The 15074-nt window shown below is 30.2% G+C and overlaps 1 protein-coding gene across 1 annotated transcript in view; it reads right to left on the bottom strand.

The window, feature by feature from the left end:
* Nucleotides 1-15074, bottom strand: part of LOC122268367 (fatty acid synthase) — a 29483-nt gene that overhangs the window by 4291 nt on the left and 10118 nt on the right. Inside the window, exons 3-7 of the mRNA XM_087168013.1 lie at nt 14304-14426; nt 12356-12573; nt 6529-6879; nt 5015-5258; nt 2114-2347 (exon numbers count right to left, since the gene is read on the bottom strand). Of these exons, the coding sequence (XP_087024139.1) occupies nt 2114-2347; nt 5015-5258; nt 6529-6879; nt 12356-12573; nt 14304-14426 (1170 nt within the window). The remainder of the gene's footprint in view (nt 1-2113; nt 2348-5014; nt 5259-6528; nt 6880-12355; nt 12574-14303; nt 14427-15074) is intronic.

The raw sequence follows: 15074 nt of genomic DNA, 5'->3' as shown, positions 1-15074 counted from the left end.
TGTCAAAAATCCTCTTAATGCTACGATAACCGAGTTGAAATTTTCTCCTTTTGAAATTGACATTGGTAGCTTTGAAATACAATTGCTGGATTTAAAAAAACAAGGAAATATGGAAATTCGAACGTCTTTGTGTTAAATTGGAAATATTTGATCATAGTTCACACTGCTTTGAATGACCTGGAGAGGGAAGACGCGATCATTTTCAACGCTTGGAATAGTATTCCTGACTCTCACGATCAGCTGAAAAAGCTGAGGGTTTGTTGTTCTTTTCCGTTCCTCATATATATACGAACAATCTTTTTCAAGCATGAACATTATCAAGAGTAAACTGAGATTGATGAGAACTTGGAATCATGCCTAAAATTAAAAACAACAACATGACTTACTCAAACTTTCCAAGGAGATGCAAGCACATTGTTCGCATTAATAAATACTTATTAAGTATGAAATTTAGTGTAATAAAAGTTTACTAAACAAGCAGATTTGGCTCCCAATTTTTTTAAAAATTGTTGTAATGTTCATAGTTGGCTCTTCGGCTAATAAGTTTGCCGACCACTGCTAAATAAACATCAATATAGAGAATTTTGGGCAAGTATAAGCCGGGCGTGAACATTGTGCACTATTTACATTGCAAAAGTTGTGGTTATTAATAACAGCTGGTTAATATAATAATGGCCAGGCAAACTTAAGCCCGGTATTCCCTACAATGATCTTTTTCCTAATCTTTCATCATTGGATATTTTTAATATCCAATAAATATTAAAATATCAAATCGGATATAACTGGTGCTTCGGATATTTGCCAAAACGATTAGTAAATGTCGATACTCGCTCGAGAATGTTGATATTCACCATATTTCGGACTATCACGATCATATATAAATAATATCACAAAATAAAAATAATACAGGATGGTTTTATTTTTTTTCTTTTACTGTAAATACGAAAAATTTATTTATCATCAATAACTTACAACTATGAAAAAAATTTGTTATTATAAGTTTTTGTGATATGCGCATGACTAAAAATTATAATTCAGTCTTTTTGTACCTTATGTTGATTTCGTTTGACAGTAGTTGACTTCAGCACCTAAATAGATTGCATGTTCTAAAATTGCTGCACAGTTTTTCTAACTTATAATTTTCGTTTTTGTTGATTTGAACGAGTAATAAGCGGGAACTTTTTCTTTGTGTTTTGCAAAGATTCATGCTTATACTAATGTGTCTTAAGGCTAATAAAGTTGATTAAAACATTTATATGATCTGCTATTTATAATTACGAACGAAGTTTTTACATAAAAGTATTTACAGCTGAGCACATAATTGCTTTATAACAAGAGGAGGTTGCTTCCAAACATACTAAATGTTTCCGAAATGGAAAAAATAGAATAAAATCAATAATTTCTTTAATGTTTATGACATTTGTAACATTTTGGAAATAAAATACTTGGCAGCAAGGCCGTAGCCAGGATATTTTTTCGGGGGGGGGGGATATGGTAAGAAGCAAGGACAGTTTCAGACATGTAAAGTTAACTAGTTAAACTAGTAATTAAAAAATATTACATAATAATTATTTTTCAATTAATATTACATAATAATTATAATCAATTTGTAAACAAAGTTTACAAAGACATACGACGGGGATTTGAAGAAAATTTTTCGATTACTTTTTTAGGACAAACCGGAATATCCCGAAATATGCTTAATAAAGTTAGCTCTATTAGCCTTTCTTCTTTAGTAGTATTTCTTGTTGCTGTTTTTACGCGTTTAAGAGTACAAAAAGTTCTTTCTGCAGTTGCTGTGGTGATTGGCAACGTAGGCAATATTGATAACAAGCAATAAATGTAATGGCTGAAGGAAAGATGAGCCACAAGGTCAAGTGAAGATGATGCACTAACGAAGGTGGTGTACTGGGAAAAGGTTTGATTCGACAGTTTTTGTTTTTCTTTTTGCTGAGAGGCTCAAAAAAAGACTAAAAAGTTTGAATCCCAGAATTTCGGGGGAGGGGATTTGTCTCGACGGTCCCCCCCCCCTGGCTACGGGCCTGCTTGGCAGCTAAACTCTTAAAAATATACGAAATGCGGACAAAAGACAGGGGTAAAAAAATTAACTTACCCATAAGCTTTGTTACTTTATCAAAGACATCGACTGTTTGAGTTTTCGGTTTTTCAGAATCTTCTAAAGTTACATAACTGCAAGTCACAGGATAATCGGTTTGACAGAACAAATCTAATGTATCTAGGCAGGATTGAATGCTTTGTGCTCGTACGCCAGCAACCATTGCGTCATTTTTCTTTTCTCGGTATACGACGCCAACATCTCCGATGATGCCCCACTGAATAGCAAGTCCTGAAAAAAAAAAGGTTCCAAATACAAGATGTTCTGCAATCACTACCCTTAATATTTGTTTTTAGAATTCTTACAAAAAATACAGCTCATGGTGCCGGGAATTAATTATTAGTATGGAAGAAACAAAATCTGTCGATTCAGTAATGAAAAAGGCGGAAAAATGAACGAAAAAGATGAGAACAAAGCCAAATGAAACGTGGAGGTATTTTGAAGATAGAGTAAAATTAATGGTCACCATAGTCCAGTGTTTCCCAAAGTACGCGTACCCCCAGGGGTACGGGAACAGTTTAGCTGGGGTACGCGTCCTTATGCGAAATATCTTGCAACAAACGAAAATTTCAAAAGATTTTATTTGAAAACAAAGCTAGCCATGAAAATGTACGATTACGTATTTTTCTATTGGCTATTTTTTGCAGTGTTAACAGTTAATAATTAGTGGTATCAACAGCCAGTTGTGATTTTTAACTTTTGTGCAATTTTTTTATATTAAAAAATACATTCATTTTTTTATTCGTGGCACACAGCGTTACGAAAAATTTAGAAAGGGTACTCAAAAGTTTGGGAGACACTGCCATAGTCTATTCTAGAGTGTGACAAAATGTAAAATGGCGATTTAAAAAATATTTGCCAGTCATCACCAGAAAGCCATTTTTTTCATCGAAAATGCGCATGTGCCTTTTATTATTTTTTTAAAAATAAATGTGGAAAAATTATGAATATTTTAAATTATGGGATATCAAGTCGTTTTTTAAAACTTTTCTCAATTTTATAACGTTTACCATATTTTGAGGAATACTTTAATACAAATGCCTAGCATTATTAATATTAACTGTTATTTTAAACGACTGATAACTTGATTGATTCAAAAATTGATAAATTGAAAGTTGGTTGATAAAAATGGCAACTGCTAAAATTGTTACATCACTCTATTATATAATTCAGTAATAAAATGTTCTAGTTTTGCCAAGTGTTTCAAATAATTAGCTTCCAGCTCTGGATTCATTTGGTAAACAAAAAGGATTTGATGATTTTAACCCAGCCTCAACAATAATTTGTAGATTTATGTGTTTTTGTATTCACCAGACTTGAATATTAATGAATGACTCTAAAAAATATATTTTTTATTGTTTGGTGGAATTCTGAAAATAAATACGCAAGCAGGTAATTATTGAATACCCTGTTATGTTTATTATGTTACTGTTTATTATTATTTTATTGATAACTTTTGTAATTTTTGAAATTTTTAAAAAATTTTGCATGTCTTTCGAAAAAAAACAAGGCCTTTAAGAGGATTTATGGTTTTATGAAAAAATAAATAGTTATATAAACTTACTTGAAAAAAATCTTGTAAAAATTATTGTAAAAAAAAGGTCGGAATCAAAAGAAGGAAACTCAGCTGGAGTTCACTATCGGAACAATTTTTTCATCCAGTTTGTGTAATTTTTCAATAGTAAAAAACAATTTTTTTTTGTTAAATTATTATACAAAAGCTAAATTGAATAAAACAAATGACTACTGTAAAAAAATTTGATTATAATAGCATAAGTGCCAAAATTTAACGTTACATGGATTTTTCCAAACTCTGTACAGTTTGTTGGAACTAGACCAGTAACATTGTTGTGTATCATGCTGTCTCATTATACAGAAATGAACTATCACGAAAGCAATGTTGCTTCTTTTAAGTTGGTAAACTCACTTAAGTAAACAATAACTGGAGACGTCTACCACGTTTAGACAAGTGTAGTACTTCACGGAATTTTCCAAATTTAGTACAATTTGTTGGAACTAAACCAGTAGCATAATTGTTATGTATCAGGCTGTCTCATTATACTGAAATGAACTCTCACGAAAGCAATGTTGCTTCTTTAAAGTTGGTAAACATATTTTAAGTAAACAATAATTGACGACATCTACCACTCAAAGACAACTATATATGCTTTAAAAAAATAAAACGTGATTTATAATGTTTAAAAAATTTTACTGTCTGTCAAATTAACTTTAAAAAATCGCTGGAGAATTTCGACATAAGCTATGATTATCTTCATAAGTTGGAGATATTCTTTATCAACACCTTATGCATCTTAGTAAACATTCAAAGACACTAAAAGAGTTTGAAAGAACTATGCATTTATTTAAAAATAATTACTGCATTTTATTTAAACAATTTCAAAGGCGTGTTCTTTAACGTATAAAATTAAATTTTCCATTCCAAGAAAAGAATGCTCAAGATACTTATTATCTAATCTTAATATGGTCTAAACACATTGTACCTACAAAACAAATGACAGAACATTGATTTTTCTCTAATGAAAAGTGTTATTTAAAATATCTATTTTCATGTATTAAATAATTCAAATTAAATATGATGAATAATTAAATAATTCAATCATTAAATAATTCAATTTTACAACATCAAAGTCAGTTTATAATTCCTAGAATGTTAATATTACTTAATATCTAATAATAATAATTGTAATAATTGGCGTAAAAAAAACCCTACTTATAAATGCGCACTTTTACAATAAACAGTGTTAAAAAATTCGGTGCTATGGAACACATTAAGCTAACTAGTAAACAAGCCGAACAGTGGTCAAAGATAATAGACTAGCTCATTGGCTAACTACTAGACTAGCCTTTCAATCAGAGTTTAGAAAAAGGCTCAATTACCATGGAGTCCAGATTTTCTCCTCTTTTCGCATATGCGTTCCATTACAGAATTAGCATAACCATAATTAGTCTGACCAGCATTTCCTCTTCCAGAACTGATTGAAGAAAAGCAAACAAAGAAATCTAAATCAGGACACATTTTTGTAGTTAGTTTATCTAATACCTTGGTTGCTGTAGCTTTAACGGCACAAACATCTTTGAAAGTCTCCGGACTTTGACTGTTTATGAAAGCATCTTTCAATACCTATAATTATTACCATATTAAACAACATTGTTTTTATATATCTAATCCATTTATAATGTTACCCTTATTTTGATTGCAAGAAAGAAAGTGCTTTTGAAGGTATAGAAATGCAGTGTGCAGAAAAGTAAAGCATGAAAAAGAAAAGATATTACCCTGAATAACTTTTCTTCCAATGATCACATTTGCACAAATTAAGTGCTAATTTTAGTGGTTCAAACGAGTGACCTGGTGAAATATACTAATTTATTGGTACAGGTGCAAAAAAGTACTTTTTCGAACTAAACATACCTGTTATAAAACATGTTTGGAATTTTAACAATCAAAGTACGATGTTTGAAATATGGCACAATTGTTTTGTTAAGAAAGCGGTCAAAATGTTTGGCTCCTCAATGTTAATTTTACTTTTTGCATATTTCGTCATTTCTTGGTAAGTCTTAAAACAGCCGAAAAAGTTTTTTACACAATTATATAAATGGTTTATTAAAAATAATTCCAGGTACAAAATAATTTTTAATAATTGTATATAATTTTTTTATTTCATAATGGTCGAAAAAATTATGAATTGTAAATACATCTATTCACCACTTAAAATTTCGTAGTTAAAATGGAAAAATACAAAAATATAACTAAATCGCTTAATTAGTTCTTAAGAAATAAAAAAAAAAAGTTGTTCAAATGCTTTTTTTTTTTTCAGAACTACTACTAGACTGATTTCGTTTAAATTTTGTATTTTGTCATTTAAAATTTCCTAATTAATTGTGCACAAATTTGTATACCTACAAAAATTCCAAAACATCGTCGAACCTAAATAAAACAATAAAATTAATAGCTATTGAAAATTCTTTTTTACATTGAAATATCATTGGACAAACGAATTTTATAACTGTGTGAAAAAAAGATTTTGGATTAGCTTAAAATATTTTTGAGTTTAACAAAATGCGCAAAAAGGGGAATTAATATTTGGGGGCGCAAGCTTCGGATTGTTCTCCCGCACTAAACTCTTAAAAACATTAGCCGATTAAAAACTTCATAGGCTTTAAAAATATATTAATGGGAAATAACAAAGTCTAAGGTGATATCATTTGATTGATGATGATATCTTTTGATTTGATTGATGATTTGTCTAAGATGATATCCTTTTCTGAATGTTAGTAAGTAGAGCCCAATAACATGTGTCTCGTAATCATGGCGGCTTTCATACCAATAAACCAAATGAGTACAATAGTAATAATTTATCCCGTAATTAAACTACATGAAAAGTACTACTTACCACCGCTGAATTAAATATTCCTCCTACTGCACCTAGTTTACTAGCTTCCTTTAGCAATTGTTCAGCTTCATTGGATTTAGAAACATCTAGTGTTGACACTTGGACGCTAACATCGTTTATGTTCCATTGTTTGAGCCACAGCCTACGATGGGCAACATTGAGTCCTTTCCTTGAAGTTATGACTATTTTTTTCCCACCTCTCTTGAGTATCCATTTTGTAACTTCCATTCCAAAGCCACCGAAACCTCCAATAACAATATATGATTTGTTTGGATAGAAATATGTGTTTGGAGTAGCTTGTAGCATTAAAGTTTCTGGAGGTGTGACCTTCGATTGTTCTTCGTCTCTTATCTGAAATGATATGTCACACAGAATTTACTAATTGATTCACTCTTTATCGTAAATTATATTAAAAACGTTTTGAGACTTATTTAAAATAAAATATGAAAGAGATCGTAACCAACCGATGATATTTTGGTGGGCCATCATGTCATCAAATCCAATTCAAATAAATACTGGAAAAAAAATACTAAAGGAAAAAAATTATTTCACATTTTAACTGGTAGTGAAAAATTCTTAACTGTCGTTTATAAAAATAAAAAAAAATTTAGTCTCCTTAAAGTATTTTTAAGAGCAGCAATTAAGTTTAAGTAATAAGTGATTTAGCTTGACTTATGCAGCTATACTTTTCAATGGCTTTTCCATGGTTGTGATTCTACGCAAGTTATTTTAAAGCAAAATAACAAAAGTTAAACAAGGATTTAGGCAAGTATTATTTTGACTTTTGAATGACTAGTGTGATAAAAAAATTTTCAACTATGCGTTTCAGAATTATTTGAATTAGCACGTATTTGGAAATCGTGGCTGTAATGAAGGAAAGCTGAAAAAAAGAACTATTATTTATTTGAAGAAAAAAAATTAACTAAGATAAGTCTGCTTGCTAATAATGATGCCTGTCTCTATCCCATGATCCGTCTACCACTGATGTTTTAGGTCAGCACTGAGGCCGGTGCCATCAGGGTGTGGAATTCGTATGGACCAGCCATTGCTGGGATTCGAACCCAGTTCACCTCATTGGAAGACGATTGCTCTATCCCCTGAGCCATCGTTTCATCCTTGAGGATTATCCGAAGACATGCAATCACAATTTTGATCTTCCGAGGAGGGAATGGCTGCCCAGCTGGTCGCGAAGTCAAACTTTAAGGAGAGAAGGAGAACATCAATAGGATTAAGATTTGAATAGAAACACTGTATTGGAAACTTCTTCGTTCTCCGCCAGGTGATGCTGTCCACAAGAGTATTGGGGGGGTGCACTGAAAGGTGCTGTGTACGCAACACCTCTGATTTCCGCAATGAATCTTGTTGCAAGAATCGTCATTGCTGTTGCAGTTATCCAACGAAATCCTGGTGCATTTGAACGAGTCTGCGCATTAATGGCCCGACAGTGTAACGCACGCATTGCTAGAAATGGTGGAAATTTTGAACATCTTTTGTGACAGTTTCACATATTATCTACCATACCACATGTAATATCTTTGACCAATTAATATTTCAGAAGATCTCAGTCCTGTGTCTCTTTGTTTCTGCCATACTTCTTTCTCATGACGTTTTCGACCATGAGTTGCTATACAATTCTGAAACCTTGTAACGTCGTCTACCTGCATTTAAAGTCTGTCCCAATAATCCTGAGACATCCTGTAAGCGATAGTTATTTTCCAATCATAGTTTTCTATTTCAATATGTATATCAAGTAAACATTCATTATATTGATCTTTTTAAAAGTCCTTATAGATCTAAATTAGAAGTTTTAAACCAATAAATCATCATAGAGCGCACTCATATTTTGTTTGACAAGTTAAAAGCTAATCATAGAATAATTGTGCTACCACTTTTTATAAAAAAAAAAAAAAAAAACTCCCACACACATTAATTTATGCATTAATTGAATAATAAATTTGGTAAGGCATTAATTGAATTATATATAGAGTAAAGAAACCAGTGAAGGAACATTTCATGTATATTGATTGAAAATAAGAATTTGAAAGTTTTTCTTTAGATTGATTGATTTAAGTTTCAATATTTTTTCAGAATTTATATTTAAGATATTCTATTAACAGATATCTTATAACGTTTTAAAGTTATTTTTACTTTTATTAGTTTTAATTACAAATTTAAACTACTGCCCTGAAAATAGGACGCTGGGCGGATTCGTTACATTTTCTGATATTTAGTTTATTTCATAGGTGCTCAAGATGTCACGGAAAAAAGTTTTTGAAACTGCAGAGGAAGCTGTAGAATAAATATTTTCGGAGGAATTAAGAGTCCGAAATGTTGTTTTGCCATTTGGAGTAAATGAATTAACAGATGAAGGTTTTGACGACACTGAAACTCTTGATTCATCTGTAAGAGACGTTGTAGGTAGAATTAAAATTTATGTACCTTATAAAAACTATGATGATCGTAGAGAGCAAGATTTATCAAACAAAAGTAAAAAGCGAAGTTGCTCGGAATCAGGATCAAATACACGCAAGAAAGGCAAAAAAGAGTTAATAGCAGATTGGAAAAAAGTTCCGCCAAAATATAATTTTTCTGATAAAAGTAATGCCTCAAAAATAAACTATGAAAAAGCTGTAAGCACTTTAGCTGGTCTATCGCCCGTAGAAGTTTTTGAAGAATTTTTGTTTCCGACATATTTGGAGCATATTTTAACAGAAACAGAAAATTATGCCAAACAATGCGAAAACAAACCAGATTTTTCCTTAACAACTGAAGAATAAAAACATTTATCGGTTTTTTGATTTTCTCTGGATATCATACACTATCAAGTGAACTTGACTATTGATCAGATGAAGAAGATTTAATGGTTCCTATAGCAAAAAACTCAATGACTAGAAACGGATACTTAGAAATAAAATCTATGATTCATTTTGCTGATAATAATGAAGCTAAACCCCCAAACAAATGACAGAGCTTTTAAAATTCGAAAATTAATCACAGAAATGAACGCAAATTTTTAGAAATGGGGAATTTGTGACACTCATCTATCTATTGATGAAATGATAATTCGATATTACGGTCATCATTACTTCAAGCAATACATTAAAGGTAAACCCATAAGGTATGGGTATAAGACGTGAGCATTATGTGGGAACAATGGCTACTGCTATAATTTTGATTTGTATTGGGACAAGGAAGTTGTTGATGCTGCTTCTACCGTGGTTCTTTAAAAAGAGCCCTTGGGATCTCGAGTTGTAAAAAAAAGACTTCAACCAGTTACTGATCCCAATAGTATATAGTTTATTTTGATAATTTTTTTATTTCCTATAATTTGTTAGTTGACTTAAGAAAGAGTGGATTTCGAGCAACAGGAACAATAAGAAGAGACAAAATGGAGCATTGTCCCCTTGAAATTGATTCCGCTTTCAAAAAGACTACCGTGATTCACATGATTTCTACTTTTTTATGTGAAAAATAAAATTACTGCGGTAAAATGGAATGATAGCAAATGCGTTACACTTGCGACAAATTTTGACATAATTGAGCCACTAACATCTGTTTCAAGGCGTGAAAAAGGAAAAGCTGAAAAAAATAAAATCGAGCAGCCATGTTTCTTAAACAATTATAATGAAAACAGATTCAATCATGTAGAACAACAAAACAGAGCCAATCATGTAGATTCTCATGATTGGCTCTCAGAGGAACATACCATAAAAATCCGTGGAAAAAATGGTATTGAAAAATGTTTACCCGAATTGTAGACATGGCTGGTGTAAATACCTGCGTTATTTACAACACGGTAAACGCAGAGAAAAAGAGTATCAAAGAAATAAGGTGACATATTGCAATAGCCTATCTAAAAAAAGACAATACTGGACAAAAACAAATCGGTAGACCAAGTTAGACAATTTCATCTCGAGTGAAGGTAATAGACACTGTTAAACGTGATGGAGTTGGCCATATAAATTGGTAAAAGAGGAAAACGAAGACGATGTCAAACACAAAATTGTTCGGGAAAATCTCTTACATTTTGCATGAAATGTAATATAACTCTATGTACAAATTTTTTTCCAAATTACCATAAATAGTGTGAATATGCTTAAATTTAATAAAAAATGTCCAATTTATTTGTGTTTCATTTTATTTTGCATTAAATATTAAAGTTCAATTGTTTGGGAACAGAAACGTAATCGAGTAACTAAAAACAAAGGAGAAGTACTAAGTGCTCAAAAACTTCCATATCCGCCCAGCGTTCTATTTATAGGACAGTAATTATCTCGGATCCTAAATTAATGATGTGGAGTTTAATTGCATATTATATTTAATTTAAGTGTTTTGAACATAATTTTAAAAGTTTTTAACAAAATTTCAATTTTAAATTAAGTTGCACGTTAACGGGTTTATATGTTGACATTTTACTTTTCAATTCATGATTACAAAAAAAAGTTAACATTTTCCAAGTATTTGTATGTTATAATTTCAAGAATAGGCTTGTTTTTAGATATTTGTATGGCATATAAATTCATAAAGAGCATTAAAAAATAACCAAAATTAAGTGTTCCTTTACTGGTAAATTTTGTGCTCCTTCGCTGGTAAGAACTGTTCCTTCACTTGGTCTTCTTACTACTTGTTATTTGAACCTCCAGAACTTTAAAACAATATTATGTAAGTACTCTGCAATTTTTTTTACATAATTTGAAACTAGTAACAAATATGTTGACACTGTCATTTAACTAAAATTACGAATTTTGAAATTATTATGATTTTTTAAAAGGCAAGCGAAGCTTAAGTGTTCCTTCACTGGTTAATTTACCCTATAGTGCGGCAAAACCAGTATCTGTGAAATATGGTCTCAATAATTTGGTCAGGAGAGCGATCCAAAGTTTGGACTCCTTAATGTTAATTTTACTTTTTGCATATTTCGCTATATCTCCAAGTCTTTTTTAACGAATTGAAATTTTTTTATACATAATTATAATATTCGTTTATCCAGCAATAATTCAATGCAAAAAAATATTTTTATTATTATATTAATTTTTATTATTTTATTTAGGAATGATCGAAAATATTTGAGTTGTAAGTTGCGCAATCTTTTGCATCATTTTCAAGAATGTAACTTTACATGGCAAAATGCAAAATCTGAGCGAAATCGGTCGAATAGTTCCCGAAAAATCAAATTTTAAGTATCTGACTTTTTTGAAATTCAATTTCACTGAAGCTATTTGACTGATTTCGCTCAAATTTTGTATCTAGCCATTAAAATTACATACATTAAAATGATGTAAAAAGTTATTTACCTAACGATGCAAAGCAAATTTCGACTGTTATTTAATAAATTTATAAAAAGTAATAAATATTTACAAAACGTTATTTTTTGCATGGAATTATCTTTGAATAAACAAATTTCATAATTGAGTGTAAAAAATTTTCAATTTGCTTAAAAAGTTTTCGAGATATAGCGAAATGCGCAGAAAGTAAAATTAACATTAAGGGATTCAAACTTTGGGTCGCTTTCCTGACCGTTTGGGGGTCAAAAATCCAAATCCGGCGAAAAAGCTGTTTTTTTTTCTTCAGAAAAACTACGTTTTCATGTCTGATTCAGTAATTAAAAATATCGTCTGAAATAATTAATTAGCATATTTTAGGTCACCCTCTCGAGGCATGAAGATTGAGTCCTAGAAGGTGGAAATCCGATTATTAGATCAAAAGTTGTTCAAGGTGGTCCGTTATTTTTTCCGCACTGTACGTTGAAACTGTTTGTTACCTATCTTTCCGTAAAAAAGTGATAGCTTAAAAATATTATTGACCTAAACAAAAAACGATGACTGACCTTTACGAGGACTTTTCCAACGTGTGTACCTTTGGACATATATCTGAAAGCCTTTTCAATTTGATGTCGTTTAAAAACAGTTGTGTCGAGCGGTTGGACAAGGCCGCTACTAATGCCTTTCTTCAAAAGATCTATTACCTTAAATATTGTTGGACTATCTTGCACTTCATCCAACATTATGGCATCGAAACTAATATTTTTAAGAAATACTTTTAGACCTAAAATGACATGAAAAAAAAATAGAAAATTGATGCAACCATTTTTTTAATGCAAACAATGTTGGCAAAAACCATATTATTTTTAAAAAATTAATTTATTAGATCAGGGGTAAATTTAATTAGACCAGCGACTAAAAAAATAAATTATTCTATACTATTCTTGGTAGAGCTTCCTTCATTATTTATATGCTCAAACTAATAAGTTTTAGAAGCATTTGTAATTAAATAAAAGAGAAACTAAATTGGGGTCGTATTGAAATTGGTTTTTTAAATAGCAAATTATTTTTGCCGCAACCTATGGAATGTAATAATTTAAAATTTTAAAATCATTCTAATCCACATTTGGTAACTTTTTTTAAATATATTTTTTGTCTATAATTTGCACGCATTACCCTCCCAGTATTTCTCTAGATAAAATCTTCAATACCAATGAAATCATATTTAAAATAATCGCTACCTTAAGAATATATTTGTAAATTATTCTAAAAAAACGTAATTGCGATTTTAATCAATGATTGTTTTAAATAAAAAATCAGTTGATTTAAATCGATGATTTTTAAAAAAAAATAAAGTGAATGAATTAAATCACGAATTGAATCATGGTTTAATTCAAATGATTTAAATCATGTCAATCATACCATCATTATAAATCATGTCAACAAACCATATGAGAATTAAAAATCGATATATAAATTATGTCTACTATCTTATGACAAACTAGGAAGAGTACTTATAAGACCTATGTGTGGATATTTAGAATTAATAGCAACTTTCCAACAATCAGTTGGTACTCTTGATCATACATGGCAGTACTTTTACTTTCGTTACTTGTACCGCCGGTACAAGTAAAAAGTACGTACTTTTACTTGTACTTCGTTACTTTTTAAATTTAGCACTTTTACTTGTACTTTCGTTACTTTTTTAGGGAAAAAGTAAAAGTATTTGTAACGGAAATATCGAATGAAATCGTTACTTTTTTCTAAAACTCGGTAAGCTTTCTTTAAAAAAAAAAAAAAACTGTGAATGCAATATATATGCATTCACAGCTAACTTCGTGTTTAAATACCTTCTGTTTCAACTTATACTACACATTCAATTATTTTTTACTAGCTCAAAGATCACAAAGCTATCTGTTTGCTTTGTTTATGTTTGTGTTTTTAAAACGCGTTTCTAAAGAGTAAAACAATTTTAAATCAATGGTAATTTAATTAAATATAAATAATAAATTAAAAATTAAAGTCAATAGATAAAATTTCTTTTTCGTGCAAATCCATAAAAAGTTTGATATTAAAACTATATTTGATTTTAAAATTATATTATACGATTACATTATAAAATTATATTATAATATTCTTGCGAATTTAAAAATAAATTAATATCCATAACTTTCAAAATTAAAAATAATTAAATAAATAACAACAATTTTGCAAAAACATTAAAGAACATAACAATATTATTCAATGAAATTTCAGGTAACTTTGAATTTTCGATTTCCTAGAAATGTACTTTTAAATCGTTACTTTTTTTGTTTAGTACTTGTACTTTTACTTGTACTTTTTACTCGTTACTTTTTAAAATAAGAACTTTTTACTTTTTACTCGTTACTTTTTTTAAAAATACTTGTACTTTTACTCGTTACTTTTTAAAAGTAACGTTGCCATATATGCTCTTGATATATTATACATACTTTTAAACCATTCTAATTTGAAAAAAGCTAATTCAGCACATACCTAAATTTCTGTTCAGTGATAAATCATACTTTCCGATCTCTAAAAAGTGCCCATGTTTAGCCACACAGCGAACACTAGCTTGGAATTTGTCATCTGCCAAAGAATTTAGAACGAAATCTACACCTGTAAGAATAATTTGAGTTCGAACTAAGAATCTTACAAAGAAAGGGTACTGAGTTCAATTTTAATTTCAAGTTGAAAAATTATCTTCTACATTTTTTATTTTGAGTATTGAGTATAGTAAAGTGCGGCGTGCTCTCTGCTTTCGCTTATAGCACTGCGTTTTCTTCTTCAAATTCGAGTCAACACAAACTACTATTTTTTATTTTATCTTGTGCTGTTTTTTTTTATTAATGCTTATGTTAGTCTGATCATTTATGACTCTCACAACTTTTTATTTCTCTATATAACATAAAATCATAATGGTCTGATACCGTTTTCCATTGTTGTCGGCGCATTTCTATTGGCCGGAAAATCACGTGGTAGGATCCAGTTTTCCCCCATTCTTTTCCATATTGTTTAGGTTGTCATCAGCATAAAATTAACAAAAGTCGTAAGGGTATTCGCGATCGCAACGAACTATAGGGGGCGTTGTTGTATGAGACGCAGACCTGCGATTTCTATATGAACCGTCATTCAGTTACACTGGAGACGTCTTTAATGTAGCGTGTAGCATTGTAACGTTCCTTCTTTAATGCGGCTTATTAAATTTAAAAAAGAAAAATGTTTGATATCCTTTCTTATACAACCGAAAACAAGATGGTATCTCTT

Source organism: Parasteatoda tepidariorum, chromosome 7 (genome assembly GCF_982258835.1).
Source record: "Parasteatoda tepidariorum strain Cologne lab strain chromosome 7, Ptep-v5.0, whole genome shotgun sequence".
NCBI lineage: Eukaryota > Metazoa > Arthropoda > Arachnida > Araneae > Theridiidae > Parasteatoda > Parasteatoda tepidariorum.
The sequence above is the reverse complement of the archived record's forward strand: the minus strand, read 5'-3'. Positions and strand labels throughout refer to the sequence as shown.